This window comes from Equus przewalskii, chromosome 20 (genome assembly GCF_037783145.1).
Source record: "Equus przewalskii isolate Varuska chromosome 20, EquPr2, whole genome shotgun sequence".
Classification (NCBI taxonomy): Eukaryota; Metazoa; Chordata; class Mammalia; order Perissodactyla; family Equidae; genus Equus; species Equus przewalskii.
In genome coordinates, this window is record NC_091850.1 from 48,554,586 (window position 1) to 48,582,327 (window position 27,742).

General features: G+C 41.7%; 1 protein-coding gene across 12 annotated transcripts in view; it reads left to right on the forward strand.

The window, feature by feature from the left end:
• Nucleotides 1-27,742, forward strand: part of CTNND2 (catenin delta 2) — an 883,391-nt gene that overhangs the window by 780,181 nt on the left and 75,468 nt on the right. For 8 of the 12 annotated variants that reach the window (XM_070587191.1, XM_070587196.1, XM_070587200.1 and 5 more), the window contains 2 exons: nucleotides 1,160-1,234; nucleotides 2,265-2,415. In XM_070587191.1, the coding sequence (XP_070443292.1) occupies nucleotides 1,160-1,234; nucleotides 2,265-2,415 (226 nt within the window). The remainder of the gene's footprint in view (nucleotides 1-1,159; nucleotides 1,235-2,264; nucleotides 2,416-27,742) is intronic. The other 4 variants (XM_070587195.1, XM_070587197.1, XM_070587202.1 and 1 more) reach the window with 1 other exon arrangement.

The window sequence follows — 27,742 nt, forward strand, 5'->3', positions numbered from 1 at the left end:
CAAATCAGTTCCCAGCAAAGCTGAAGGACTCTTATTATTTTCCAAACACCAAATCATCTTTTCATCCAACATGGGAGGGATATAATAGCTGGAAAACTAAGAAGGAAAAACAAAGTCATATCCTTCCCTTCTCAACTCATTTCAGGTAGGGCCAGGTTCTCCTCTGTTGACGTTTGGAAGGAGGGAGGGGAGGGCAAGGCAGTGTCTGGGAGACTGAGCACAGAGGATTAGGAAAGAGAGAATGAGACAGTGATGCTGTCAGCATCATAAAGAAAAGCAGATTTGGAGTAACAGGACTGTAGGTCAGAGGCACAGGTGACCCCTGGAGGCAGTTATTTGACATCTTTGTGTCTAGATTTCCTTATCTATAAAATAAGAACACTAATGGTGACCACCTAGGAGCTTACGGAATTAGAAGGGTTCACTAATGTGCAAACCTAGAATAAGGTGGTACTGGGCAAAGAGGTCATCTTTAGGGCTCATGCTTCAGCCTGCCCAAGTTTGCAAAAACATTCCCTACAGTCTCTCAAAAGGTCCGGAATATATCTCCCCAGTGTTAAAATTGATTGTTGATATTCATCTTATACTTTGTAAACCTTGACCCCACACTCTGATTTCCATTTTCTTCCATTTTCTAGATTCCCTCTTTAGTTTTAGGGAAGAACCCAACAATGAATGGGCTGCATAAGCTGAGGTTTCCAGTCTTTTCTGGGCACCAGAGACCAGAAAGTTCACAAATAGTAGAGAAGGTAGATGAAAATCATGTCTCAGCATGATAAATTGTAAATGAAATTTCCAGTGGACATGAAGGATGTTTTGTATTGTTTTAATGAAGCACCTCCCTCCCTGGGAAGGGGTATGACATCCACACATCCAGATTCCAATTAGCAGCTTCCAAATCTCAGTGTTTGTCTATGTCTAAGACTTCCTGACCATCCGTTTCTTTGTTCCCTGAGGGCAGGGCTGTGAAATAGTTCATCGCAATCAAGAGATGCTCTAGTGAGTTCTGTATGCTTCCCCACCCCCTCAGGCTTCCTGGAGCTGGGGCAGGAGGAAAGCCAAGAGCATGAGTTGATGGTGCTAAGAAACTATGTGAATGTGACTTCTAACGTAGGACGGGATGAAGTTGTGTGTTTTCTTAATCTCATATTTCATGCAGGGCTGGGCTGAGGATGTGGCAGGCATGGCGTATGCCCTACGTTCACTGCCAGAGGGGGCTCCCTGCCTGCCACAGGTGAGAGCCAGCTCTGGGGTGCCTGCCCCAGGGGGGAAGTGGGGGGAGGGCCCTGGCGGGGGAGGGATGGGAACTTGGCTCTGTCTTTGGTGGTCCCCAGGAGGCCTCTACCACAGAATCCAAAACCTCATGTCATGAATGTTATTTTGTTAGATCATAAATGAAATTGCAACAGATTAAACCTAAGATTGGTCTATTTTTATAATACGTACTCTTCTCTGGAACACTGTACAAGAGTATAGTGCATATGCAAATGTCTGAAAAATCTCGGCCTACCTGCATTCTGTTAAATGAATCAGAATGCTTTATCATTCTAATATTGCAAGTACATTTCCATGGTAAACATGAGGTGGATCCCATTAAAGCTGCCAACTGCCAACCCAAAACAAAGTGTATGTCTTACCGTATAAATTATGGCCCTAGACATAATACGTTTTAATCTTAATGTTTTAAAAATTTTTTTTGCAATTTTACTCTGGATTTTCAATGTCATATTTACCTCTCCTTATCCCTACACTTTTCTAGCTCACTTAATCTCTATTATTCAGCAAACAATTTCCTGTCAGTATATTAGGCAACTCATCGCTATGCCCCAACTCCAAATTCAAATCTCTTTAAAAAAATTACCCACACTCAACTTTTTATCATTTTCTACTTTTTCCAGGATTCTTTTGTTATTCCTCTTAATGTCAATAGCCAGCCCTTCCTGTCCCACGCCTCCATATCTTACCACATCAGGTGTATGCATATGCAAATAGCTTTCCAACTGATTGACTAAAAACACTGGCACCAGAGAAACGAAATTTCATTAACTGATTAACCATGAAAATTTTATCATATGCTGAAGGCAAAAAATAAAGTTAAAACTTTTAAATCTATGTCTAACACGTTCAACCCATTCTACAACTAGGTCTTGGTAATTCAACCTTTTTGGCTCCTGTAAATGGCCGTCTGAAAACCTGCACATGCTATTTGCTTGTAGGGTTTTCTGCCTCCGCTTCTAACATCTTTGCTGTCCCTCTTTCTGCAGTGGTCAGTATATATCCGAGCTGCTGTTCGGAAAGAAAAAGGCCTGCCCATCCTCGTGGAGCTGCTCCGAATAGATAACGACCGTGTGGTGTGCGCGGTGGCCACGGCGCTCCGGAACATGGCCTTGGACGTCAGAAATAAGGAGCTCATTGGTACGTTCTCTCTGATTCACAGCCTCTCGGTTTTTACCCGAAAATATTTCCTGGTGTGGTGCGTGTGATTGAATCCCTATTGCAGAAGAAATGCACGTGCATTTATTAGAGGCCTCGGTTTTCCAGCTCTCCTTCTATTATGAATCCAGTGCGCCGTTTTATCTTTTAGAATTAAGAGGAAAATGCGATGTTTGTTGACATTTCTAATCCTTGCAAATTAAAAACGACCACAATGCTCATCACTGGATCCATCGTCCTGATCCTCTAAATCCCTCTCAGCCTGTTTTGCTTTCCACTTGATGAACTGGAATTCTCATGGGATTCACACCACTTTTCTTCCCCTTTCTGTTTTAAAATTTATTTTGGATTACACTGTACTGGCTCTTTAATCCTATTTTTCAAAGACTCGTTTCCCTTTAATTTGGTATTCAAGAAATTAGGAGAATCTTTTATTAATGAAGCATTAAAGAAGTCACACATTCATTTATGTCTTTGACAAATATTTACTTATGACCTGTCTTGTCCCAGGCCTGTTCTAGGCCCAGAGATTATACCGATGAGCAAAACAGATGGGAAGCCTTGCCCTTGTGGAGTTTACATTTAGGAGAGAGGAGACGTACAATCAAGAAAATAAGCCCGTGCAACTCAGGATGGATGTGTTGAAATGTTCTGTGGGGAAAATGGAGCTGGGTAAAGGAGACGGTAATTAGTGACGTTGCAGTTTTTTTGTAACTGAGGTGAAATTCACATGACATAAAATTAACCATTTTAAAGTGAACCATTTCAGTGGCATTTAGTATTTTTACAATGTTGTACAACCACCACCTATATCGAGTTCCAAAATCTTTTCATCACCCTAGGAAAGCCCTGTACCCATTAAGTAGTCACCCCCCATTTCCCGCTCCTCCCAGCCTCTGGCAGCCATCAATATGTGTTTTGTTTCTATGGATTTTTATATTTAGGAAATGTCATATAAATGGAATCATATCACATGTGAGCTTTTGTGTCTGGCTTCTTTCACTTAGCATAGGTGATTGTGATTTTAAATATAGGAGGTCAAGTTCAAGATGGGAGTTATTGGGAACATTTGAGCAAAGACTTGAAGGAGGCGAGAGTGGGCCACTTGGATATTTCAGGGGAAGAGCATCTAAGCTGAAGGAGCAGTCCCTCAGACGGCCCCCTAGAGGGAGAGCTGGAAGTGAGCCAGTGGGTTCAAGGCTTTCAAGGGGCCTCGTGTGCCTGACGCAGAGTGAATGGTGGGAATCCAGGTAGGAGAGGCCTTCTGGTTCCTCCCTCTGTGGGTGGGAAGATGTCCAGGCTAAGGCTATGGATGCCTGATGAACTGATGAACCACAAGGACCTGCTCAGGGAGAAGCACAAGCTTCCCCACGAACTGTTGTCCTACTGGTAGGCATCTGGGATCAAAGAGATGACCTTAGGAGGGTTGTTGGTCAGTCGTGCAGCATGAAGCCTGTCAAGCTTGACTGTAGGTAATGGATGTCAGTGGACATCAGGTGGCAAGGAGCTGGACTGCCCACTATGGCAAAAGTTCAGGTTATGTAGCCTCTGGGGGACTGGGAGAAAGCAGGTGAGAGTGGGCAATGGGGCAAGATTCCGTTCATGGGGCAGTTGGAATACCAGGCCGGGGTCCAGATTTTACATAGATACACGGGTCTGTTTCCGCTATCCAAATTCCTGAGCATGGTGTACTAAGCTGTTTGTGATCTGGGAACCAGCCACTTTTCCTCCTGCCATTTCACAATACCCATTATATCCTCCAATGAAAGCCAAAGGTTTTGCAGGTCTCCAGCCATGTGTTTATTCACAAGAAACCAGACTTCAGATCTGTGTCTAATAAATGAAATTATTTGTTAAACTCGCAATACAGTATAAAGTATGAAATAACTCGCGATTTGATATTTATACTTAGTCTGAATTTAATTTAAATGTTGTTTGTGGATTTCCTATATTTAGACCATTAGCTGAAAGGTCAAGAGACCTCCTCCATATCCAGTTTCCTTTTCCTTACACAGTTGTTTCAGACAAGGTAGGTTCCAATAAAATCCTGTTGCTCTTCTAGAAAATGGAGGAAAAATCAATAGATAATCAGTCTGCTGCCTGGATACTAACTACTAGGTACTGTGTGTTTGTGTGTTTTATTCTTTTGGTGGATTAAAATATAACAAAATAGGGAACTATTGATTGCTTTTCTAGCTTCTAGGCATCTCTTCTCTCTCAGAAGCCCATTATCTAGTACTCTGTGTGAGGCAGGAACATTTGCAGCTCCACGCAGCCCATGTTAAATTAAGCCTTTACTATCAAATGTCACCAGACAGGAAAGGGCGGCAAGCATTTAAAAATAGAAGTGAAAATATCTAAGTCATGGGCTTATGGAATCAATAACTTTTTTCTTGAATGAGAAAAGCAGAATTTAACAAAAAAACACCGTTCTGTTCTATTTAGGAGAAAAGAAATGTGAGCTTTGCTGACCCTTTTACTTTAAATATTGTATCAAAGTAGTGATTTTTATAGGAAAATGCTGTATAGAACTTATTATTGAAGAGAAAGCTGCAATGACTTTGAACTAAGAATGAAAAAAAGTTAAACTTGGACTTCTCTTTTCTATCATCTCTCACTCAAAGCTTTGGTGACCTCATATGGTTTCATGGTATTAAAGATCATCTGTATGTTGACAGCTCTCACATGGATATCTCTGTATGGATCTCAGATGTCTGTGTCCAACTGTCTGTCCAGCGCCCCCACTGGATGTCCAACAGACATCTCAAATATAACATGTCTGGACCTGAGTTCCTTATCTTTGCCCCCAATCCCAGTCCTTCCCCACAGCAGCAAATAGCACTTTGTCCTTGCAGTGGTCCAGGAGAGGCAGCTTGAGTCCCCTTTGGCGCCTCACCCCTCATTCCAATCCGTCAACAAATCCGGTCTTCCTTCTGAATTTTCACAGAATCTGACAGTTCTCATTTTTGTTGCTTTTTCTCCTAAATTCCCATCATCTCTTGCCTACCCAATCTCCCTGCTTCTACCCTCACCCCCTGCAGTCTACTTTCATTGCAGAAGCCAGAGAGGTCCTGTTGAAACCTCAGTCAGAGTATGTCATGTCTCCATTCCAAACCCTCCGACACCTCCTCATCTCTCTCAGTGTCAAATGAAGTCTTGGCAGGGCTGATACGGCTCTATACAATCTAGCTCTCTGTTCCCTCTCCAGCCTCACCTTCTCCCCTCTCATAATCACTAACTTTGCTGCGGCTACTGGTTCACTGTGGTTCCTTTATCACATAAGCCACAATCCTGCCTCAGGGCCTTTGAACCTGCTGTTCCCTCTGCCTGGAATCCTCTTCCTCTAGGTGTCCATGCACCTCAAACCTCACCCCACTCAGGTCTTTACTCAAGTGTTATATTCCCAAGAGAACATTTTCTGGCCACTAATCTTAAAATTCTACCTCCTTCCCTGCCTTATTTTCTCCATAGCACAGATCACCTTCTAATATACAACATATTACTTATTTATCTTGTTTCTTGTCCATCTTCCCCACTGGAATGTAAGCCCATGAAGGGCAAGAAGTTCTCTCTTGTTTGTTACTGATGGCGCCCATGTACCTAGAACAGCACCTGATCCATGGTAGAGATTGCAGAAATATTTGTTGAATGAATGACTGAACTAAATTTTTTATGCTGTCTTGCCATCATTTTAAAATGAGCTCCAAATTAGCCAAATATTATGTAAGGAAATTAAATAAAACATCATCAGAAAGCCAGTTCATTTTCCTCCTAAAATTTATTGGATGTATGCAGACACTCAGAATTTCAGAAGGAATCCAGTTTTTTCCATCATCACTTCTGGGATTTCAGTTTAAATTACATCTCTTCTTAGGTCATTCTTTTAGTTAGAAGCGGGGGAGGAGCAGCTACTACACTCTGGTTAAGGAATGGTTCATCTTCCTTAGACTCCATTATCCAGAAAACTCCCAACAGGCTATTGAACAACAATCACCCTGCCGTATCAACTGTAATGGGGATCATATAGTAGCACTAAAAGGAGTGTCACATGCTCTCCCTCTCCTGTGTCTTCCTATTTGGGCTTCCATGGCTTTGTGTGTGTCTCTGCCATTGGGCAATAATTACGCAGTAGCTGGATCTTTGTGTTCTTCTGAATGACGTAGCACAGTGGTCCAGGTTAATGCACATCTATACTTTTCTTTGCCACTTTCCAAAAATGGTAATTATCCTTCTGCACAAAGTGTTGTTTCATCACCCAGAAAGTTTTTTTTTTAAAGGAAAATAATGGTAATAATTAGCTTCAGTGAAAAGAGCAAAGAATATTGTATTGCTTTCACAAGTTAGCAAAATGCCATCCATTTCAGCAGGTTGCTGGTTCCTGATGAAGATGGCAGGTATTTATTTTAGCCAAATCTCCACCCTCTATCAGCAAACAAACAAAACGCCAACAAAGTAAAAAACATAAAGTACACACAGACACTAAACAGAAGAGAGATCCACTACTTGGCAAACATTAGTCATTAACTCGTTTCTACCCATCCATGGAAAATAATCCTAAAGAGAGTAATTTCATCATATGTGCTGTTTTGTTTTGCTGCGTTTGCAGACAGCATGGAAAATCAACAGACTGTATCAAAGCAGCTACTAAGTGTGACATGGGCACTGCAAGTAAGTTTCTCAACATGCAGGATTCTCTGTTCTGGGAATGTCTTGGGGTCACACTGGAGGCCTGGCCCTTGCTCATCTCAAACTGCCTCTTATCTCTCACTACTCTTTTTCATGAATTCTTCAGCCATACCAGTTTTTGTACCATCATTCCCACTTACAGACCTTTACCCAAGCTGTCTCCCTCCCTGGCCTGCTCTTTCATCACTGCACTCGCACGCCTTCCACCCATCGTTCAGAGCCCAGATCAGGGTGGCCTACCTGATGAAGGCTACTCCTTGAACTGAGTGTGGAAGTGGGTAGCACCTACTTGAGAAGAAGTCTTTTAATTTATCTTAAGAGTTGTGTTGTGCAATTTTATTCTTGTGTTGTCTTTTACTTTTTTTGTGGCATGCATTGCATCTTCCCCCAATGAGATAATAAGCCCAGATCAGGTAACATATTTATTTTTATGTCCTATACTGTGTAGCTCTTTGCTATGCCCATTACAGGCACTCAGTACGTATTTGCTGAACTAATTAACTGGTGGATGAATAATATGGGTTATTTATTCTGAAGAACAGATCTAGAGGAGGTTTGGCGAATCCCAAATAGAGATAGGAAGGCATCGAGGCAATGTCCATTTCAGCATCTTTCCACAGAGTCCAGGGAATAGAGGAAAACAGCTTAGACGCCCCCTCAAATCCAGGACTCTAGTCAAACTCGTTCTGCTGCCACTTTGAAAGAGGTTTGAGATTGGGTAGGAAATTGTAACACTTTCTGTGTGTTCTTCAATCATTGCCAAAGATTGGCAGAGCCACTGCACCCCTGCGGGTAGCATTGGCAGAGCTAACAGAGCACCCTTCCTTCACTTCCCTGGGTGGTGGCTGCTTGCCGCACTTTTTTGCAGGCGAGCCAGGGCTGGGATGCTGGAAGCATCCTCCCAGCTACCCCGTCCCTCCCTGGACTGAAGAGAAGGACCTTCCATTGCTTCATGGACCTGGCCCTTCCAGTTCACCTGGGTCCTTTTGCCTCATCCTCTCCACGTTGCATGACCCTTTGCCTGCACAGTACTCTCTGGTTGAGTCACCACATTTGGAATGATCTGTAAGAATCCTTGACTGATGCCCCCACATGTTCATATTACATGATCTATTCTTCTCGCTCTGCTGGCCATCTTTTCACCTTGTCAACTAGCTGTGCTGCTTCTATCCAGGGAGCACTTTCTCAATCCACTCCAGTCTCAAAGGGACCACCAGACAGCATCCGACTCTCTCGGGGTCAGGAAGGGGCCATTTCCTAGGGGAACCTGCTGGCTCCCAAAGACAGCTATCCCCCCAGGGGAGACGGAAGGAAAAGGAGCCCCGCACCTCCAGGTGTAGCAGCAGTGCGCATCTCATACTTCCCCACACTACTGAGTCAGGAGCAAAGTAAGGGTGGTCTCTTACCTGAGAGTTCATTATGATTTCATGCATAATTCCAGTGCTATCTCTCTCCCCGCACGGGGTTTTCCAACCATCCCTTTCATTCATTCTGGGGAATAAGCGGCCAGGTGGGGGTGGTGAGGGCATTACCTTCTTAGCTTTTTCTTCTTGCCGCAATCTGTTTTAAATATTTGGATGAAAGATTTTATGTGGGCACGCTAAAGACTGTTTATAGACAGTGGTTGCTGGTTATATTTAAAAGACAACATAAAAATGTTCTCTCTTTATTAAAACAAAAACTGAATAAGGAAAAAAGTAATGTCGCCAACAGAATGACAATCACCCCTTTCCCCCTCCGCCCCCACAACAGGAAAATGTATTTTCCTTTGGAGAATAGAAGGAAAAAACCTTCATTCTATTCACACTGTCCTGAAGGAGTCTTTGTAAATGTTACTGTTTGTGTAGTGATCTTGCAGCTGAATTTTTGAGATGTGTTATCCATGGAGTTCTAGACCTGGCAATACTGATCTTCATCCAAACCTTGGGTCCATTTTTGCCCAATTCTCTGATCATGAGAGCGTGTTCTCTGGAGAATAAAGAGATACCTGAAGCCGTGTCTCCATCTCCACAAAGAGGCATGCCGGACATTACTCAGGAGAGCATTCCTCAGGGTTTCTCTAAATTCTTTGGCCTAGGATTGAAACACATCCTGGTCCTCATCCTCTGTGTGCTTAGAATAGAGCTCTGCACTCACGTAGTGGAGCTCAAGGGTCTCCTGGCAAAGTGGAGAACAGAGGGCTCCAAAATGCCCGGCACACCCATCAGTTAAAGTGACACTGTGTTTTTCGTTATTTTTCTCATCTCATGCCAATGGCTTGCATGTGGCAGAACCCTCTGGGATATGGGCATCCCGGTCTGGAGGGCAGACCCCTCACAGGTCATTCATTGCAGAGCACCATGGGCCCCTTCTTGACCTGTTTTCTTGACCCTGGGGAATCCATCCCCCCTGCGCCCAGGAACCCACTGAGGCTCTGGAAACCTGCTCAGTGCACCTGGGGAGGCAGTGCGTTCTTTCTGTTCTTGGGGATGTGTAAGCTTCACTTTAGTAAGTGGTTTGGGGGATGTTTCAGAGACGTACCTTCTCTGCTTTTCAAAACATATTTTTTCAGACCATGGCAGATGTTGTTTTAATTAAAACACATGCAGTTTCAATTAGTATTTTAAAAAGAAGCCTGATTCACAGGAAAAAGAAATAAAAGGAATCCAAATAGGTAACGAAGAAGTAAAACTCTCGTTGTTTGCAGACGACATGATCTTATACATAGAAAACCCCAAAGAATCCACAGAAAAACTATTAGAAATAATCAACAACTACAGCAAAGTAGCAGGGTATAAAATTAACGTGCATAAATCAGTAGCATTTCTATACACTAACAATAAACTAACAGAAAAAGAACTCAAGAACTCTATCCCATTCACAATAGCAACGAAAAGAATAAAATACCTTGGGATAAACTTAACCAAGGAAGTGAAGGATCTATACAATGAAAACTACAAGACTCTCTTGAAAGAAATAGGCGATGACATAAAGAGATGGAAAGACATCCCTTGCACATGGATCGGAAGAATAAACATAGTTAAAATGTCCATACTACCTAAAGCAATATACAGATTCAATGCTATCCCAATCAGAATCCCAAGAACATTCTTCACAGAAATTGAACAAACAATCCTAAAATTCATATGGGGCAACAAAAGACCGCGAATTGCTAAAGCAATCCTGAGCAAGAAAAACAAAGCCGGCGGAATCACAATCCCCGATTTCAAAACATACTACAAAGCTACAGTGATCAAAACAGCATGGTACTGGTACAAAAACAGGTCCACAGATCAATGGAACAGAATTGAAAGCCCAGAGATAAAACCACACATCTATGGACAGCTAATCTTCGACAAAGGAGCAGAGGGCCTACAATGGAGAAAAGAAAGTCTCTTCAACAAATGGTGCTGGGAAAACTGGACAGCCACATGCAAAAGATTGAAAATTGACCATACTTTTTCACCACACACCAAAATAAACTCAAAATGGATCAAAGACCTAAAGATTAGGCCTGAGACAATAAGTCTTTTGGAAGAGAATATAGGCAGTACACTCTTTGACATCAGTTTCAAAAGAATCTTTTCGGACACTGTAACTCCTCAGTTGAGGGAAACAATAGAAAGAATAAACAAATGGGACTTCATCAGACTAAAGAGCTTCTTCAAGGCAAGGGAAAACAGGATTGAAACAAAAAAACAGCTCACTAATTGGGAAAAAATATTTACAAGCCACTTATCCGACAAAGGGTTAATCTCCATAATATACAAAGAACTCACACTGCTTAACAACAAAAAAACAAACAACCCGATCAAAAAATGGGCAGAGGACATGAACAGACATTTCTCAAAAGAAGATATAAATATGGCCAATAGACACATGAAAAGATGTTCATCATCGCTAATCATCAGGGAAATGCAAATCAAAACTACACTAAGATATCACCTTACCCCCGTTAGATTGGCAAAAACATCCAAAACCAAGAACGACAAATGTTGGAGGGGTTGTGGAGAAAGAGGAACCCTCATACACTGTTGGTGGGAATGCAAACTGGTACAGCCACTATGGAAAACAGTATGGAGATTTCTCAAAAAGTTAAAAATAGAAATACCCTATGACCCAGCCATCCCATTACTGGGTATCTATCCTAAGAACCTGATATCAGATATCTCAAGAGTCCGTTGCACCCCTATGTTCATTGCAGCATTATTTACAATAGCCAAGACGTGGAACCAGCCTACATGCCCAGAAACTAATGATTGGATAAAGAAGATGTGGTATATATACACAATGGAATACTACTCAGCCATAAAAAAAGACGAAATTGGCCCATTCACAACAATGTGGATGGACCTCGAGGGTATTATGTTAAGCGAAATAAGTCAGTCAGAGAAAGACGAACTCTATATGACTCCACTCATAGGTGGAAATTAGTATATTGAGAAGGAGATCTGATTGGTGGTTACCAGGGAAAAGGGGGGGTGGGGGGAGGGTACGGAGGGGGAAGTGGTGTACCCACAACATGACTAACAAAAATGTACAACTGAAATCTCACAAGGTTGTAATCTATCATAACATTAATAAAAAAAAAAAAAAAAAAAAAAAAGAAGCCTGATTCCCCAGACAAGGTGAATTACCGGAGAAGCGCTCTGTGGCGGCTCGCTTTAACAACTTGATTTCACAAGCCAAATTCTAGGCAGCAGGAAAGCTCTGGGCTTTGGCCAGAACTTGGTATCTTCAGATGACGTGCCTGTGTTAGAGCGCTCACCTCCCAAATTCCAGAGCCTAATCTCCTGAAGGCTGCCTCCTTTTCCAGCGGAGGCATCGGTCCTTTGTTAATTAACCGTGGACACCTGTTGGGGAATTTTGGCGGCTGGGTCTGGCAGATAAGAATTCCTAGGAAGGGGAGTTGTAAATAAATTGAAGAGCTGATAATTATTTTATTAAACAAGACTTAATGATTTGCCCCTTGGAAATATTCCATGTGGGCAGAAAGCAAAACTGAGAAATTTCCAGTTGATTCAAATTCAGGACCTGTACTTAAAGACCTCAAAGAAAAGAAAAAAAAAAATACCCACCTAACTTTATTTTGACTGGTTAGGTATTCATTTTATGCCTGGCCAAACAATTTCAGAAGAAAAGCTTTAGAGAAGAAAATGCATGAGAAATGAAATGGCTCTTCTCAAATACCTCAAATCTTGAGAATCTAAAAATAGAAAGGAGGATTTTAGCAGGATAATGGTTTAAAATTGTATTTCTTTTACATGTTGACTGCCATCTTTTCCCCTTGCCCTCCAAAAAGTTTTAATTGTGTGGAAAGAAATTGTTATTTTTACTCTCTAATACTGAAAATAATGGATTAGAAAATAGTTTAAAAGTTTAAAGATGAATACCCTTGTAGCCATTTGGGCTTATGTTTGGTTGTATTTATTATGCTGGATCTTGAGGAATGGCAGAGCAGGCAAGGACAGCCATAACTGGGGGTTCTGCTATAAAAAAGGAACGTAGGCTGGTGCCATAAATCAAATGAGCCAGTGGTTCTGCCCTTGAGGGTACCTAAGGCGATAAGGGGAGGAGAATAGACACTGTAGTGAGGTGAGGCAGCCACCCCAGGAAGGACACAGCAAGCCCCAGGCAAGAGGCCGGGGTCCCAGGAGGACAGAAGACTGGAAATGCAGCCCCACTAGCATCTGGGCAGCCTGAGGCGGGACCCAGGGTGCTGGTCTGTGAAATGGCATAAGCAACAAGAGCTGATTTTGCTCCTTGAGAAGAAGCAAGCTTTTTCCTGAGATGCCAGAAACTGGGGTCAAAGGGATATTCAGCAAGAGGAGCGGAGAGGTAAAGAATCAAGCAATTCCCAAAGCTCTTCATCAAAATGTCCTAAAACTTCCTCCAGGAAACTTAGTTGAAATTCAAAGATTTCTTCTCTCATAACCAAGAAGGCTCATGAAAATTAACTATCAGAAAAGCCTGTGTTTTCAAATTGAAAATGAAATTTCCCTATTCAAGTTTGTGTATTATAATGTCTTTGAACAATGTCGGGTAAAATTAATGTCTTTGGAGTGGAATGATTAAAGACAAGTGGTTTTTTTCCTAAAGCATATATCCTTTGGATCCCAAATTTTATCATCCTTGTTATTTAATATAGGCAACAGAACTTGAGACAGTACAAACCAGACAGTACAAGGCATTGCAGGCGTATATAATGTGCAATGTGTTGCTTTCACTTAGGAGTCACTAATATTCCAAAATCAACATGAGAGGGTATTCAGTGTGAAAGACAGATCAAAAGATAAAAAATTCCCGTGGTCTTCACCTTGAGATTTGAACAGTGTAATTACTCATTAGAAAGGAATGTGAGCCATGAAATGGAAAGTGGTGATGTTAAAATTTTTAATTGAAGATTAACTCCACAGACTAATACCGCCTAGCATCTGTGTGAGTCAGAGTGACCTTCTTGCTCTTAAAATGTTAGAATCCAGGGTGTGTGAGAGATGAGCAGCAGGCTTCGGTCACCAGTGGATAGTTATGGAGGGCCACTGTGTGCCAGGACCATTAGGCATAATTGGTGAACAAGGCTTCAACTCACGCCTTTAGACCAGAGTTCCCCACACAGTGCGCCGTGTATGGGTCGCGAGTGTGTGGAAATTTTGATACCCTTAGCCCTCAGGAAGGTCTGGGGAGCACCTGAGTCTGCCCAACCACCTGGATCTCTCGCCCCCAACAGGTCACAGCTCTTACCTCAGGACATGTTACAGGTGTTACCATCTTCCACGTGTGGTATGCTGAGGAAACAATTTGGAAGTTCTCCCCAAGACAGGCCTCCCACTTGCAGGCCCCAGGAGGAGCCCTCGTCACTCTCTCACTCTGTCTGGAACTCAAAAGGTTGAGCCTTCAAGTCATCATCTCCTTTACTCTTCAAATACTAACCCAAACCTCAGCTTTATACTTGTTCCCACTTTTCCAGTGATGGAAATGGATAGAAATTTTGCTTAGTTTTTTTTTTCTTCCTTTTTTTTATCCTTATACAGTAAATCCATCATGATTTCTTGTTTCTTGGAGTTTCTTGAATTCTTTTTATTCTTCACGTGCATCTCACCTTTCAGTTTCAGCCTGCAGTGTGGCGAGTCCAGCGTACACCCATGGCATCCTATCTGGGTCCCTTTGTCCCCTCACCCTTCTGCACTCCTACCCCCACATTGCTATTACCACCCTGACCTTGTGAAGTTCTCCAATTAAGGAATGTTCAGTGTTTCCATGATGTGAATGACACAAAATGAACTCTGATGCCTGATTTTTTTTTCCCCAATAAAACAGTTTTTATTAAAGCCCCCAAGAGTCTCCATGTTTTCTAGTGTGGGCCTGTCTCTCTTTTAATCTTGCTGGAACCTTCCACCAGCGTTTGACGTATTCATATATCTTGGTTTCTGAGATAAAGCTTTCTTAATTTTCTTCCTTCTTCTTTTTCCCTGGGGCTTTTTCTCCTCCACTCTACCTCAAGGCTCTGTCCTGGTCAATCTTCTGTAAAGCCCATCATATAAATGCTTTATTTCTGATATTGTATTCTCCAGTTCTAGAATTCCCATTTGGTTTTTTCTAATAGTTTTCATTTTCTCTCCTGATTTTGTTCACTTTTTTTCACGCATGCTGTCCATTTTCCCACTAGTTTAACATATGTATCACAGAAAAATTTCTTATCTGCTTATTCTAATAATGGGTTATTTGTGGATTTGCCTATATTATTACCTATATTATTATCTTTTCTCGTAATTTTTGGTCACATTTTTCTGCTTCTTTGCATGTCTTGTGATTTGTTGTTTATGCCAGACATTGTGTGTTAAAATATTAGAATAGACTGAAGCAGTTAATATGTGCCTCCAGAAAAGAACACCCCGTTTCTTCTATAAGGTTGCTAAGGTGGAGGGCTGAGTTCATCTAATACATGTTTTAACTCTATCTGGGCTTTAGTTAAATTCAGCTTATTTGCAGCTTTAGTTAAATTCACTTGTTACCACTGAGTTCAGTTGTTTTGACAGCACAATCAGTATTTAACCTCCAGTTGGGCTTGGAAGCTGAGCACCTACAGATTCCGGAGATCTCTCTTTGCTTTACAGCTTTCGGAATCAAAGGAGCTCTCTCTTTCTCCCTCTTTCCCTCCCTCCCTCTCCCTCTCTCTCCTGTGAAGCTCAGCTGCCGACTATTTGGACCATTGCACTGCCTACATCTCTCAGATGATTTTACTCCCACTGTCTCTATCCAACCTGCCTACTTACCGTTCCTAAGTTCACAGCCTTACTTCCCATTGGGCACTCTCCCTACATACTGTCCCTGCTCTTACTATTCTTGTTCCCACCCCATGCCTTCTGCTCTTCTCTTTCCCCACTCCAGATGCTCCTTCCCCTCCTTTCCTATCCACTCCTTATTCATCTTCCAAGACTAGTTTAGGTTCCACCCATTTCACAAAGCTTCCCTAAGAACTCTATGTTTAATTTTTTGCCTTATTTGAACTCTTCCATGTTTGTCTATTCACCCCACAAATTTAGCATGGAAGGAACGCTGTGTAAAGGCTCGTATTAGTGTATAATGCTTCAGATGTCGTAGTGTCATCTCCTCGGCCAAGCTGATAGTTCTCTAGGAACAAGAAAAACATCTTGCTCTATTTTCTCTTTTTATGCTTCTTTTGAAAGTCCTGACAATGCGTAGCATTGTGTGAATGTGATGACAGCCACAGGGAGGTGTCGCATCGTTCTGCCAGAACATGAGTTCCACGGGAGCAGGGATAGTGTCTTCCTTGTTTGCTGCGAGAACCCCCAGAACAGTGCTGGTCCAGCATCTGGTAGATACTTATTAAGTTTTCTTTGATTGCATAAGAGGTTGAAATCATAATCTTGTGGTTTCTTAAACCAAATTCCCATTGTCATATGTAGATTTTCCTAATTAATTCAAAATTGGTTCGCAGTTATAACCTACACCACAGCATCTTTGACAATTGAGACCTACCTACCCTCACCCTCCTTCCTCACCTCAAACACACCACCACGACACCCCTGCAAATAGAGTTGCATGCCTTATTTTTACATTGCAAACCAAAGCAGATGAAAAGCATGGTTTTTAGAAAACCATTCTTGATCTCGGTTGTACGTTGGGATCACTGGGGCCCATCCCTAGAGATGCTTGGGTGTTAGCAGTGATTTTGAGGCTCCCTGGGGGGTTGTAATATATAGTCAAGGCTGAGAAAGACTGCTTCGGGGCTCTCTAAGACCCATCGTAAGTAAAAACAGCCTGCTAATCTCTTGGAAAACAGTCTTCTTTCAATTTTGACATATTTTCTAATGATGACAGTCTAAATCTAGTATTTTTCTCTAAAACATTCCATTTCTTTGGTTAGAACAATCGCGAAAAGTTTCTCCAGATATTATTCTGATCCAAAGTTCCTCCTTACATTATTGTATTTAATGGATAATGGCTTTGAATTAGCTAATTTTGGTTAACATTCCCAGTATTGGTATTGATATAATCCTTCATAACATGCACTTAGAAGAACATATCATGAGCCTCTTCAGTTTGGCGAAGGAGTCTAATCTTACCTTTCCACTTAATAAAGCCCCTTGTGTTTAAAGATGAATTTAATCAAGAGGACGAGTGTAAAGAGCCTATTGAACATGTCAAATGCGAGTATAAGACTGATAGTAGAATTCAGTGCTAAGAAGGCTACAGGGAATGTCTGAGTTCTTCTGATGGGGGCAGGATTTCCCCGGACACCGTCCTTCCCCACTCAGGGTGTCAGAGTTCCCTGCCCCTTGGGAAGCCTGCAAGAGTCCAGCATGGTTGGACGGGAGGTCTGGAGAGGCTGCCCTCCTCTTTGGTACCACCTTCCCTTGGCTCCAGTCTTCACTAATCTCTGGAACCTGAAACTCTGCTCCTTCAAGCAACATCCAGATGTTCCCTCTGCTACTTAGGCCCATGGCTTCTTTGAGATTGTGTCTCTACCTAGGTGTGGATTAAGGAAGGAAAAACATGCCCTCAGGGTACCAGTGAGCCAGCAAAGGAGAAGAAAAATAAACAGAAAATACACAAATTAATGCTTTGAGGTATAACCGTGCCTCACAACCATCCTTCAGAAATACTAGGGGACTAGCGTTACCTTTCTGAGAGCTTCTTTTCTTGAACTAAAGCTACTTATCACTTCCCAAAGATACTGTTCTTTGCTGCTACCTCCTACTTTATGTCTGAATGATTTTTAAAATGTGTTCTCTGTGATATGCAGAGGTGATACTAGGTGGTGTGTGCTTTAAGTTACTTTTGAATCTGCTGTGACAGGATTTACCTATGCCCCTCTGTCTTGTCCCCTTCTCCACTCCCTAACAGTGTATGTGGCGTGCAAGGTGTCTCTGGTGTTTCGTGTGGAGGCTGTGTTAGCTACTATGAGAAGCTAATGGGTCCCCTTGAGGATCAAACCTTTGACCTTGCTTTCTGAGCAGAATGCTAATCTACCAAAGTAAGGAATAGAAGACAACAGGAAGACAAGGAGTGATTCCGTTGGTCACACTCAACGTTCCTCAATTGAGCTGATCCTCTATATCCTAGTGTTAAATGTCACCTTCTTTTGTGACGCTTCATTTACCCCAAAGAGCAGTATTGGAATTGTATTCCATTCTCACTAATTCCCACAATTGGTCCAGCCTGGAGAAGAGGTAATGAATAAAAAGAGGCGGGGTAGGTGACAAATATTGGCAAGATATTTATTGAGTGGAAAAACAGGAGTATTGTTTCTAAAGCATCATTATAGAGGAAAATAGAAGACCTGTTCAGTTACCTACTTTCCATTAGGCAAAGGACTAGAACTAGCTAAAAACATTTGAATTACAAAGTAGAGGGCCTCCCAGATCAATGTTTTAAATGGTAAGCATGTGACTGTGCTACTCAACTGAATAGTAGCAATCTGTGAGCAACAAACAATGAATACCGGACGTTCAGTAGTTAAGTACAATTTGCAACAAAGCCCATCTTCAGTGAGTGAGTGACCTCATAGGTATAAACCTGATTGCATCCGAGGTAATTAGGTACAAACAGGCAGGGACGGACTGACTGAGTCATGCTTTGTCTCTTCCCACGTTGGCTTAAGGCAGCACTCCCAGCAATCCTGCTCTTCAGTTTCCCAGCTGGCTCCAAAGGCTATCCCCAACAGAGCCAGGTGGCTCTAGGCAGAGATGGGGTGGGGGATTTGGGGATGTTGCAATGAGAGTAACACTTGGAGAGCAGGGCTCGGGAAGTGGAAGAAAACTGCAGACAAGAGACAATATTAATGACAGTGACAACCACAACCACTTCCCCCACTGGTTATTCTGTAAACTGCCTGCTCCCAGGGGTGCTGGAAGGAAGCTGAGGGCCTGGCTTGAACTGGATGCAGAATAAACAAGCAGCAACTGCCTAGAATCTCAGTTAGTCTAACTAGACTGATGTACTTAAACAAATAGTTTGCCAGTTATTTCTCTAGCTAACATGGGCTTAATCGGGATCAGCAAAGAGTTGCAGTTTGGGATCTGAAACCATGGCAAGACACATGCAAGTTCTGAGCAACGAAGGGAGGAGAAACTCTTTTATAGAGGAGAAGAGGAAGTTGGGAGGGCTGTTGTAAACAAAGAGTCTATTGGAAGAATTGAGAGTTCGCTGTATAGTGGTTTTCATGGGCTGAGTTGTGACAGCCTCTCATTGACTGAACTCTTGCCAGACAAGAAGTCTTTCTTCTTCTTCTTGGGTTCTGCCATTGTCGTAGGGCGTGCGAGCTCCCTCTTCTGGCCTCCTGACTCCATGTTAAATAAGGCTTCTGTTTGTTAATTTTCACAAGACTAACAAATCACTTAGTCTAAAAGGAAACGGTGGGATTGAAATGTATCCAGACTTTACTATAAATGTGATTAATTAGTTGCTTTCCTCTAAGCATTCTGCTGAACATTCAGGAATGAATATTGCATGTCTGTTTTGCTTTGGTAGGAGAGAGGGGGATGATTTTAAATCATGGAACTGACAGAGCAAGCGAAATCCAGGCTTGGGGTGGGGAATTCAGTCAGTTACAGGTCAGATATAGTCTTGTCTTCTCGGGGGGGCAAATAAGTATGGGAATCCCCTACTGAATGTCAGGGGGAGGAATGCATGTGCCTATTAGGGAGACACATCTTCTGGTGACTTCTGTCAGGGAGGAGTAAATTGCCCCCCTCTACTCCTCTTGAGTTCTTGTGGCTGCTTAATAATAAAATTGACACAAGAAAAGATTAATAGGAGAAAAAAACAACTTAATAGGTGCACATGGGAGATCATAAAAAATGATGCTCAGAGAGTGAACAAAGCAGGCAGTTTATATATCTTTTTGCACAAAGAAACAATAAATCTGGGAAGATTTGACTGGACAAAGAAACTTAGGTTTGGGTACTTAATTAGTAAGGAATTTAAGGAGAGTTTGGGTTTGGGGTAGTAAATTAATAAAGAAGTAAAAGGTTTGTTTATATGAGCTTCTTAGCCCTGAGTTCTCTGTCTCTGGTGATAAGGATGTAGGGAGAGCACACTTCGCATGGGAGATTTATTTTCCTGCTTTAGGGGGAAAGTGGAGCGTCAAAGAGCTGTTTTTACACCGGCTACTTCTCAAGCAACTTTAATTCTAAATAATCAGTATGCCATTGTGGGATATTTTGGGCAGCCTGCCCTGAGCCCCAACACTTCCACGCTTCCTGTCAAGCCTGTCTCTTCCCGTCTTTCCACTGTTCCCCATGTCTCATTTCCCACCCATGGATGGTGGGAGCCAGCCTGCTTTGTTTGGAAATCTCCAGGTCCAGGGCCTTTCACAGACTGCATTAGTTATCTCGTCTCTGTTCAGTTATCTAGTGACTAGATTCTGGTGTCTGCTCAGTTGTATTTTTAAATCCAGAGACCTGTGAGACTCCTCATATTAAACACAGGAAAGAAAAGGTTCAAATATCTGTGTAAGAATAGCCCCATAGTGGGGCTGAAACAAACCATTGGGTATCTCTACTTGCAGAAAAGTTGTTGTTGTTAGTGCCAGTCACGTGGATTCGGACTCCTAGGGACCCAGTGGACAGCAGAGGGGAATCCTGCCTGGTCTGTTTTGCACCATCCTCTCACATTCTAGTGCTGTATCAGAAAATGCTCTGCTGCTATTCCCAGGGTTTTCATGACTAATTTTTTCAAAAGTTTTGGGTCCTTCTTCCTTGTCTTAGTCTGGAAACTCTGCTGAAACCTTTCTGTCATGGGTGACCCTGCTGGTATTAGAAATCCTAGTGGCATAGCTTTCAGCATCACAGCAACATGCAGCCACCACGGTATGACAGCCAACAGATGGGTGGTGTGGTTCCCTGACTGGGACACAAACCGGAGTTAGAGCTGTGAGAGCCCTGAATCTTAACCGCTAAACCACCAGGGCTGGCTTTGGGGAAAGGAAAGGTGAACACACCAACCTCCCCCTCAGGCTTCCCATTAAAACCTGAGGAAGGACTCCATTTCTTTTCTCCCTGAAGTTCCCAAGTCATTTCATTGTTTCTTCCTGCCACTGGCTTTTCCTGGATCTGGTCTCCCCGCCTGCCTGGTAATCTCCTTGATAGAAGGCTTGACCACACAGGGCCTGGAGGAGGTCTCTGTCAGTTTATTGATAGAATCAGCCATTGCAAGTCATTACTAGAATTATTGAGAGCAAAGGTCTGCTGTTTATTTTTGCTTGTGAACTTTCTAAAAGACTTTTGGAGAACTATTTACCCCCCTCACACTTTTAAACTTAAATTGTTGCCAAGGATGTGGTTTCCTGGGTGGCATTTTAAAAACAAAACTGACGGGGGCTGGCCTCGTGGCCGAGTGGTTAAGTTCACACTCTCCGCTTCAGTGGCTCAGGGATTCCCTGGTTTGGATCCTGGGCGCAGACATGGCACCGTTCATCAAGCCATGCTGAGGCAGCATCCTGCATGCCACAACTAGAAGGACCCACAATTAAAAGTATGCAACTATGTACTGGGGGGCTTTGGGGAGAAGAAGAAGAGAGAATAATGAGAAGACTGGCAACAAATGTTAGCTCAGGTGCCAATCTTTTTAAAATAAGTAAAAATAAAAACAAAACTGACACATCCTTCTTTTAAATATATCTAAGATATAAGAATAGGCTAGTGGTTTAATATCCACCATCATCCTTTTTAATAATACATGAGTAGGTTCTTCATTAATGTTAAAATTTGTACATCATGCCTTTGCTCCTTGAACATGTGGTCATTCCACGTTCTTCAAGAATTTTACCCTGATTGAAGTATTTTATGCTTAAATGTCTCTTACTGATCATTCTTTCTACAAACAAGATACATAAAAATTAAAATTTAGTTCTTAAGTATTTCTTATGGTATTAGACTAATTTAAAATTGTCTTATGGATTTAAGTTATTACTGTAGTTATTAGTAGGATGCAGTTGATCAAAACAACATTTGTATCATACATGTTGATTAAAATTTTTAGCTATAAAAAGTAAAATTGTTTTGGAAATGTATTCCTTACATGGGTGAGTCTTTTTTTCCCCAATCAATTCATTTATTCAAAAATTAATATTACTTATTGCTTAAATGAATCAGTATCATCCTAGTCTCACTTTTTGTTTTTATAGATTTAATTACTGAGAAACATCACTCACATATATACAGTGAAGGGAATAGGAAATCTTTCCTTATAGCAATATCACTTGATTCTGTCAACTTCTTATGCATTTTATTTCAAAATCTCATTGGGATCCATCGTCAGAAGTTATTGTTAATTATCTATCAATTGCCAACTTGATTAGATTCTCCTTCAATGTTGAAGAAGGTAAAGAATTGGAAACTGCCTGGTTGGAAAGAAAAAGAGGAACTCCCCATCATTAGAGTTGTTTCCTTCTCAACCTAGACATTAAAAATTTGCAAAACCGTTTGTTGGGTCTCAGAGAATGTTTGCCATTCTGGAGCAGGGAGGAAATTGACTTGATTTGGTGCAATGAGAGAAGGGAGGCTGTGAGCGTGCACGCAGGCGTGTTTTCAAGCAGATCAGTTTTGTCATATGAGTGTATAGAAAGGTTGAGGATCTGAGAACAGATTCCCTTAAAACCCCAAACCCTGCATCCTATTGGGAAGGGGTCATGTAGCCCTAGGGCACACAGGGTCCACTTTGGAGATCTCTGCTCCCGGGTGGCCTGACCTTGACGGAACTCTAACTGTGACCTTTACATTGTTTCCCCCATGGCCAGGGGTTGATGTTAGAGGAATGAACATGCTTCTCTGATGGAGTAGCTGTGTTTTCACAAGCCGTTTCCACACGTACCATTTTTGAGGTGAGGTTCCCCGGAGGGAGCTTATTACGTAGAGAAATGCAGCCAACTGCTTGGTGAGAAACACCAGGCAAGATTTAAGGATTACATTTGAAGCTAATTAAGACTACAGTATGAATTTTATGCTAGATCATAATTTCTTATCTCCATATAAAGTATCATTATTGGGACAATGAGTAGTGTATTTAAAACTTCCTGGGGACTAATTAAATATAAAGAAGTCCAGCTTTCAGACTGGAAGCTCCACAATTCAGTTCTCATACCATAAAAGTCTAATGTGATTGTTTAATGCAGTTGCCAAGATAGTGTAATAAGAAATAGCTGGATATTTCAAGAGATTAGCATAATTCTCTCCTTGTCTGTTGAGTTTGAAGATTGGAATTAATTATCTCTCCATTCATTCATTCATTTGGCCAATATTTATAGAGTGCCCACTATGTACCAGTCCCAGTAGAGCATCAAAGTTTCTGCTTCATGGAGCTTATTGTCTAGTGGTGGAAACAGTTTCCAAAGGGAGCAAACAATATTCCTTTCTGCTTTGGATGTGAATAAAATAGTTTAAGGGATTAGCCAGTGACCAGAGGAGGAGAATGTTGAATGTAGTGGTCAGGAAAGGCCTCTAGGAGGTGTTGACATCCACATGAATCCTGAGTGATGGACAAGAGCTAGACATTAAGCCATTTGGAGAAAGCCTTTCTGGGAAAAAGGAGCAGCCAGAGTAATAACACTGGTATAGGAGGGAACTTGGCACGTGGCAGAAATGGCAAATAGGTCAATGTTTTTGTCCCCAGTCAGTAGGCAGGAAGGATGGGAGAGAATGATGGTGAGAGAAGCCTTTTAGCCTGGATAAGGAATCTGAAGGTTTTGGCTAGGGAGAGCCTGATGGGATGTATGTTACTTAAAGTCCTGTCTGGCTGCTGGCTGGAGACTAGACTGTAGGGAAGCAGGAAGGCTAGTGAAGGCTTGATTTCAGAGTTCCAGGAAGGAGATCATGCTGTGCTGGACCAGAGCTATAGCAGAGGCAGTGGGAAGAGTACTTTGAAGGTGGAGCCAGCTAGACTTGCTGATGGTTGGAGTACAAAACACTACAGGTTGGAAAAGGACAGAAGAGAATTGCTGGTAGAATCAGGGGTTTGGTTTGGGACTGAAAGTTAGAATTGTTTATTAGACATTAAAGGGGAAATGCCCAGTAGGAAGTTGGAAATATTGGTTTGAGGCTCAGGACTGAGGTATTAATCAGTGCATCTTCCGTGAAAAACAAAAAGATATTTAAAGTCATGGCATGGTCCAATTATTTTAATTCTCTAAATACGGAAACAGCTGCAGGAAGCCTAATCTTAAAATAAAATGCCTAGCCACAGGTAGACAAGCATTTCTTGGCTCATTAACCAAAGATAGTTTTCTTACATAATTTTCTTCTTTTTTTCTTTTGAATATAGCAGACAAGAGATAATGTTGTTTCTTTGGTTGAGTGCTACTGAAAAGTATAAGACCACATATGTTCAGATAATTTTAGAATCATCTGTAGGTCATATTACGAAGCACTTTTAAGTTTGTCTTGCTTGTTTAAGTACAGCAGGTAAATAGCAGCCTATTCATACACTACAGTTGAGGCATCATGCCTGTTGATCCACCCCAGGAGAAAATATGAGGAGGAGGTGGGGAGAGAATCAATCGGTTGTGACTGATGAGCAGTCTGGATTTCCATCCGGTGGTCTAGACTAACTCTCTTGTTGGGCATTATTTGTTTTACTTTTATTCCCTTAGGCTCATTATTCTGCAGGGTCCCATTCTACTATTGAAATTTTCACCTGTCAAGTAATTTGTGTGTATGTGTAGTCATCCCTTATTATAGTGTTTCTGGGAATTGATGAATCCCTGTGAACAGGACAGCATACCTAGTCATTCTGTCTTGTTCAGTTTTCCATGTGACAGAAATTGTTTTAGCGGTTTCTCTGTGAAGTACAAAGTTATTTATCCATGGAATATATTATAATGAAAATGAATGGAAATGCTTCTTTGCTAGTACATTTGTAAATAAACGCAGCAGGGGTAGCTACCTCCCCTTGACACCACTCGTACAAATGTCTGGTCGTGAGCTTATCTTCCATTTTTCAGCTGTGTGCAGGTGTTGGCAGGAGACTTTGTCAAACATTTAAAAGAGAGAATAGCCTGCAGTGAGACAAATGCTTCCAGGAGATATAAATCTAATTGATAGAGGACCATTAGAGACATCTTGTAGTCAAGCTTGCCTTATTTTGCAGGAAAAAATATTTTGTTTCCTCCGTTTTCAATCCTAGGTAAGGCTTAACAAAATTACACTTCTGTTTCTGTTTCTATTTCTGTTTATATAGATATAGTATAGATATAGTATGGATATATAGATATAGGAAGCACAGAGTTTCCATAATACTATTTTGTATAAATTGAATACTTTTTTTCATTCATATGAATTTTAGTTAGCTATGGGTGAATGATTTTCTTAATCTTATATATAACTGGATCCTTGTATACCAGCAGAGTTTTTTGTAAGCAATGTGATTTTTGTCCCAAGCTATTTTTAAAGATTTATGTGACTCATGTGAAATGAAAAATTGTGGTGGTTCTGCCTTCAAATTCCCAGCAGATGTTTTACGTTTGTTCGCTCATAACTGAGACCCAGCTCTGTAGTATTGATGATCTACACAACCCGCCCCATTAAACAATCAATATCCCCACTGTAAGCTTCCTGTTTCCTCTGGTTTCCTAGCTGCTCTATCAATGAGGCTGTTTTCTGGTTTTGATAGACCAGGTTGTCAGTCATGGGACAGCTCTTCTATACTTAGAAGCAAGAGCTGGAGGAGGGATGTTGGCGAAGGTATGTGATTTTCTAGAATGCAGATTAAAGAACAGTTGTAATTATATAGGTAGACATATGTCACAGCAATATAGCTCAAGGCAGGGATTCCACACACAGCGATTAAGTGAGAAATGCTCAGCATGGAATCACCTTCAGAAATATTCAAAACAACACATGTCCTGCCTGACCTCTAACCTCCTGAATCTGAGTCTGGCATGGCGCCTGAGCATCTCTCTCTCTCCAAAGCTTCACAAGTGATTCTGATAAACAGTTGAGGTTGAGCATCATAAATATTGTATTGTGTTAGTTCTCACTAGGTCAGCCATTTCCTCTTATGAACGCATACTGCCCTTTTCACTCTTACTGGGCTACTTCTTACTGAGCTCTAAATTATTATTTACAAAGGGTTTTAGCACCTTCAGAAGACCCAAGTTAAGTGCTGTTAAGATTGTGAAATGAATCCATGAATTTAAAATACATAAGCTACTTGGAGAGGAAACAATGTCATTATTTTGAGATAAGCTATATGAACTATATCAGGTTCTATTATACCCTAGACAGAAAGATACAACTAAATTTCTTTCCAGATTCATTTAAATTTATTTATTCTACATCTCATTTGTCAATATTTCTTTAGTAATAATCTAAGATAATTCAGTCAGTGAACATAACAGAGTGATTAACATATTCAAGGCATCAGGCTAGGTGCTGTGATTCAATGATGGGTGTTTATTTAGATTCTCAAAAGAAGATTCACTAATAGTGTTGAGATGTGTAGAACTTATTCTCAGAAATGAAAGCCATTGTTCAGGCATCATATTTTGATTCAAGTGTGTATCTAGCGAAGGCCTGACAGTTGGAGATACTCCAGCCCCACCTCCATGGTCGAGGATATCAGCATAGAACTCAGTCCTCATGAGTGGGTATCTAAGACCCCACAGTACCAAGTGGGCTGTAATCACAGGAACCAACTTCTTTCTGCAGCCAGGAAACCAGCTCAAACCCCACTTGGTATTGCGGGTTGACTGCCCCTGTCTTCACTGCATACAGATATCCCACCACAAGCCAGCCCTGTCTGGCCATGTGGCTTGTAGCCTTCCCCACTGTGGTTCCTGTCACACGTCACTATCCACAACAATCTCAAGTGTAGCCCAATAGTAGCCCAATCTATCCTTTGTTTTCCCTACATGTATTTTTTCTCCCTAAAGCCAAAGACCACCTGGCACAGTACCACCAAGCACAGCTTGCCTCTAAAACAACCTAGCACTGGCTACCTTGACCAGTGCATGCACCAGCACACTCAGCTCCTAGCTTCAGATTGTTGAGATACCAACTTGGATTGTAGCGATTGAGGGGCCTGCGAATTAATTGACAATAGACATATTAACAGGAGAAAAGACACAGTTTATTCACATGAGTGCAGGATACTCAATAATCTGAGTAATTCGCTGAGCAGCTAGGGGTAATGGTTTATATATCAGCTTAATAGGGGAAGGTGGGGGTGCAGGGAGAGATAGGGCTGCTAGTGGAAACAAATGGAGGGAATGGCAGCTTCTATAAAGTTTATTTATGCAATTTCTCATCCCCTTGCTAATGGGCAGTCTCCTTGGCTGGAAGATCCCCAGAGAGAGGATTTATGGCAGCTTCACTCTCAAAAAGCTCTGCCTTTAATCAGATAAGGGAAGCTCAGAAAAGGCTTTCTGCATCTGCTGTATCTCAAATGTCTTGAGTTTAAAGTAATCTTTATGTCATTTCGTTGAGTCCTTTCAAGATTGCAGGAGTACTGGTTTAGTCTTGCTTATGACTACAGTTCCTATGACCTTAACCCTATTTTCTCAGACTTTTTACTTTTTCATTTCTCAGTCAAGCCTATGGTATAAAAGAGAAGATTTCAGTCTTGCCAGACCTTAAGCAAGCATTCACGTGACAGGTGGAAACCAGGACCCTTCGCGTTGCTAAGCCACAGCCAGGCAAATAGCTGTCATGAAGCCCATGCATTGTTCTCAGAAAGCATGTTAAGGCTCTCAGTCTACTGTTTAACATTAGAGAGTATATTAAAAGTAATAAACAAGAAATAAACAAGCCGTAGTAGAAGATAGAAATGTAACTACTCTTTGTATATGTATAACAAAGGATTGTCTGGGACCACTTACTGGAGATAAACAGCTTTTCCTGAAAATACTATTATAATACAGAAAAATAAATGATGCCCCCCAACAAAGGCCCTGAGTAATCAAGAAAATGTCAAGTTATATTTACTGTATAGCAAGGCTCCAACTGTTACAGAGAAAATGCTCTAAGACTTCACTTACAGCAGTGCCGGGCAAAGGGCAAGCGCTGTCTTCAAGGAGAAGCTGGAGATGTGGTTCACGGGTTGGGAGGCAAGGACTGGGATGAACTGTAAGGTTGGAGGCTGAGAGTTGATACAAGTGGACAGAACTATGAGGTTGGGTTTACAGGGA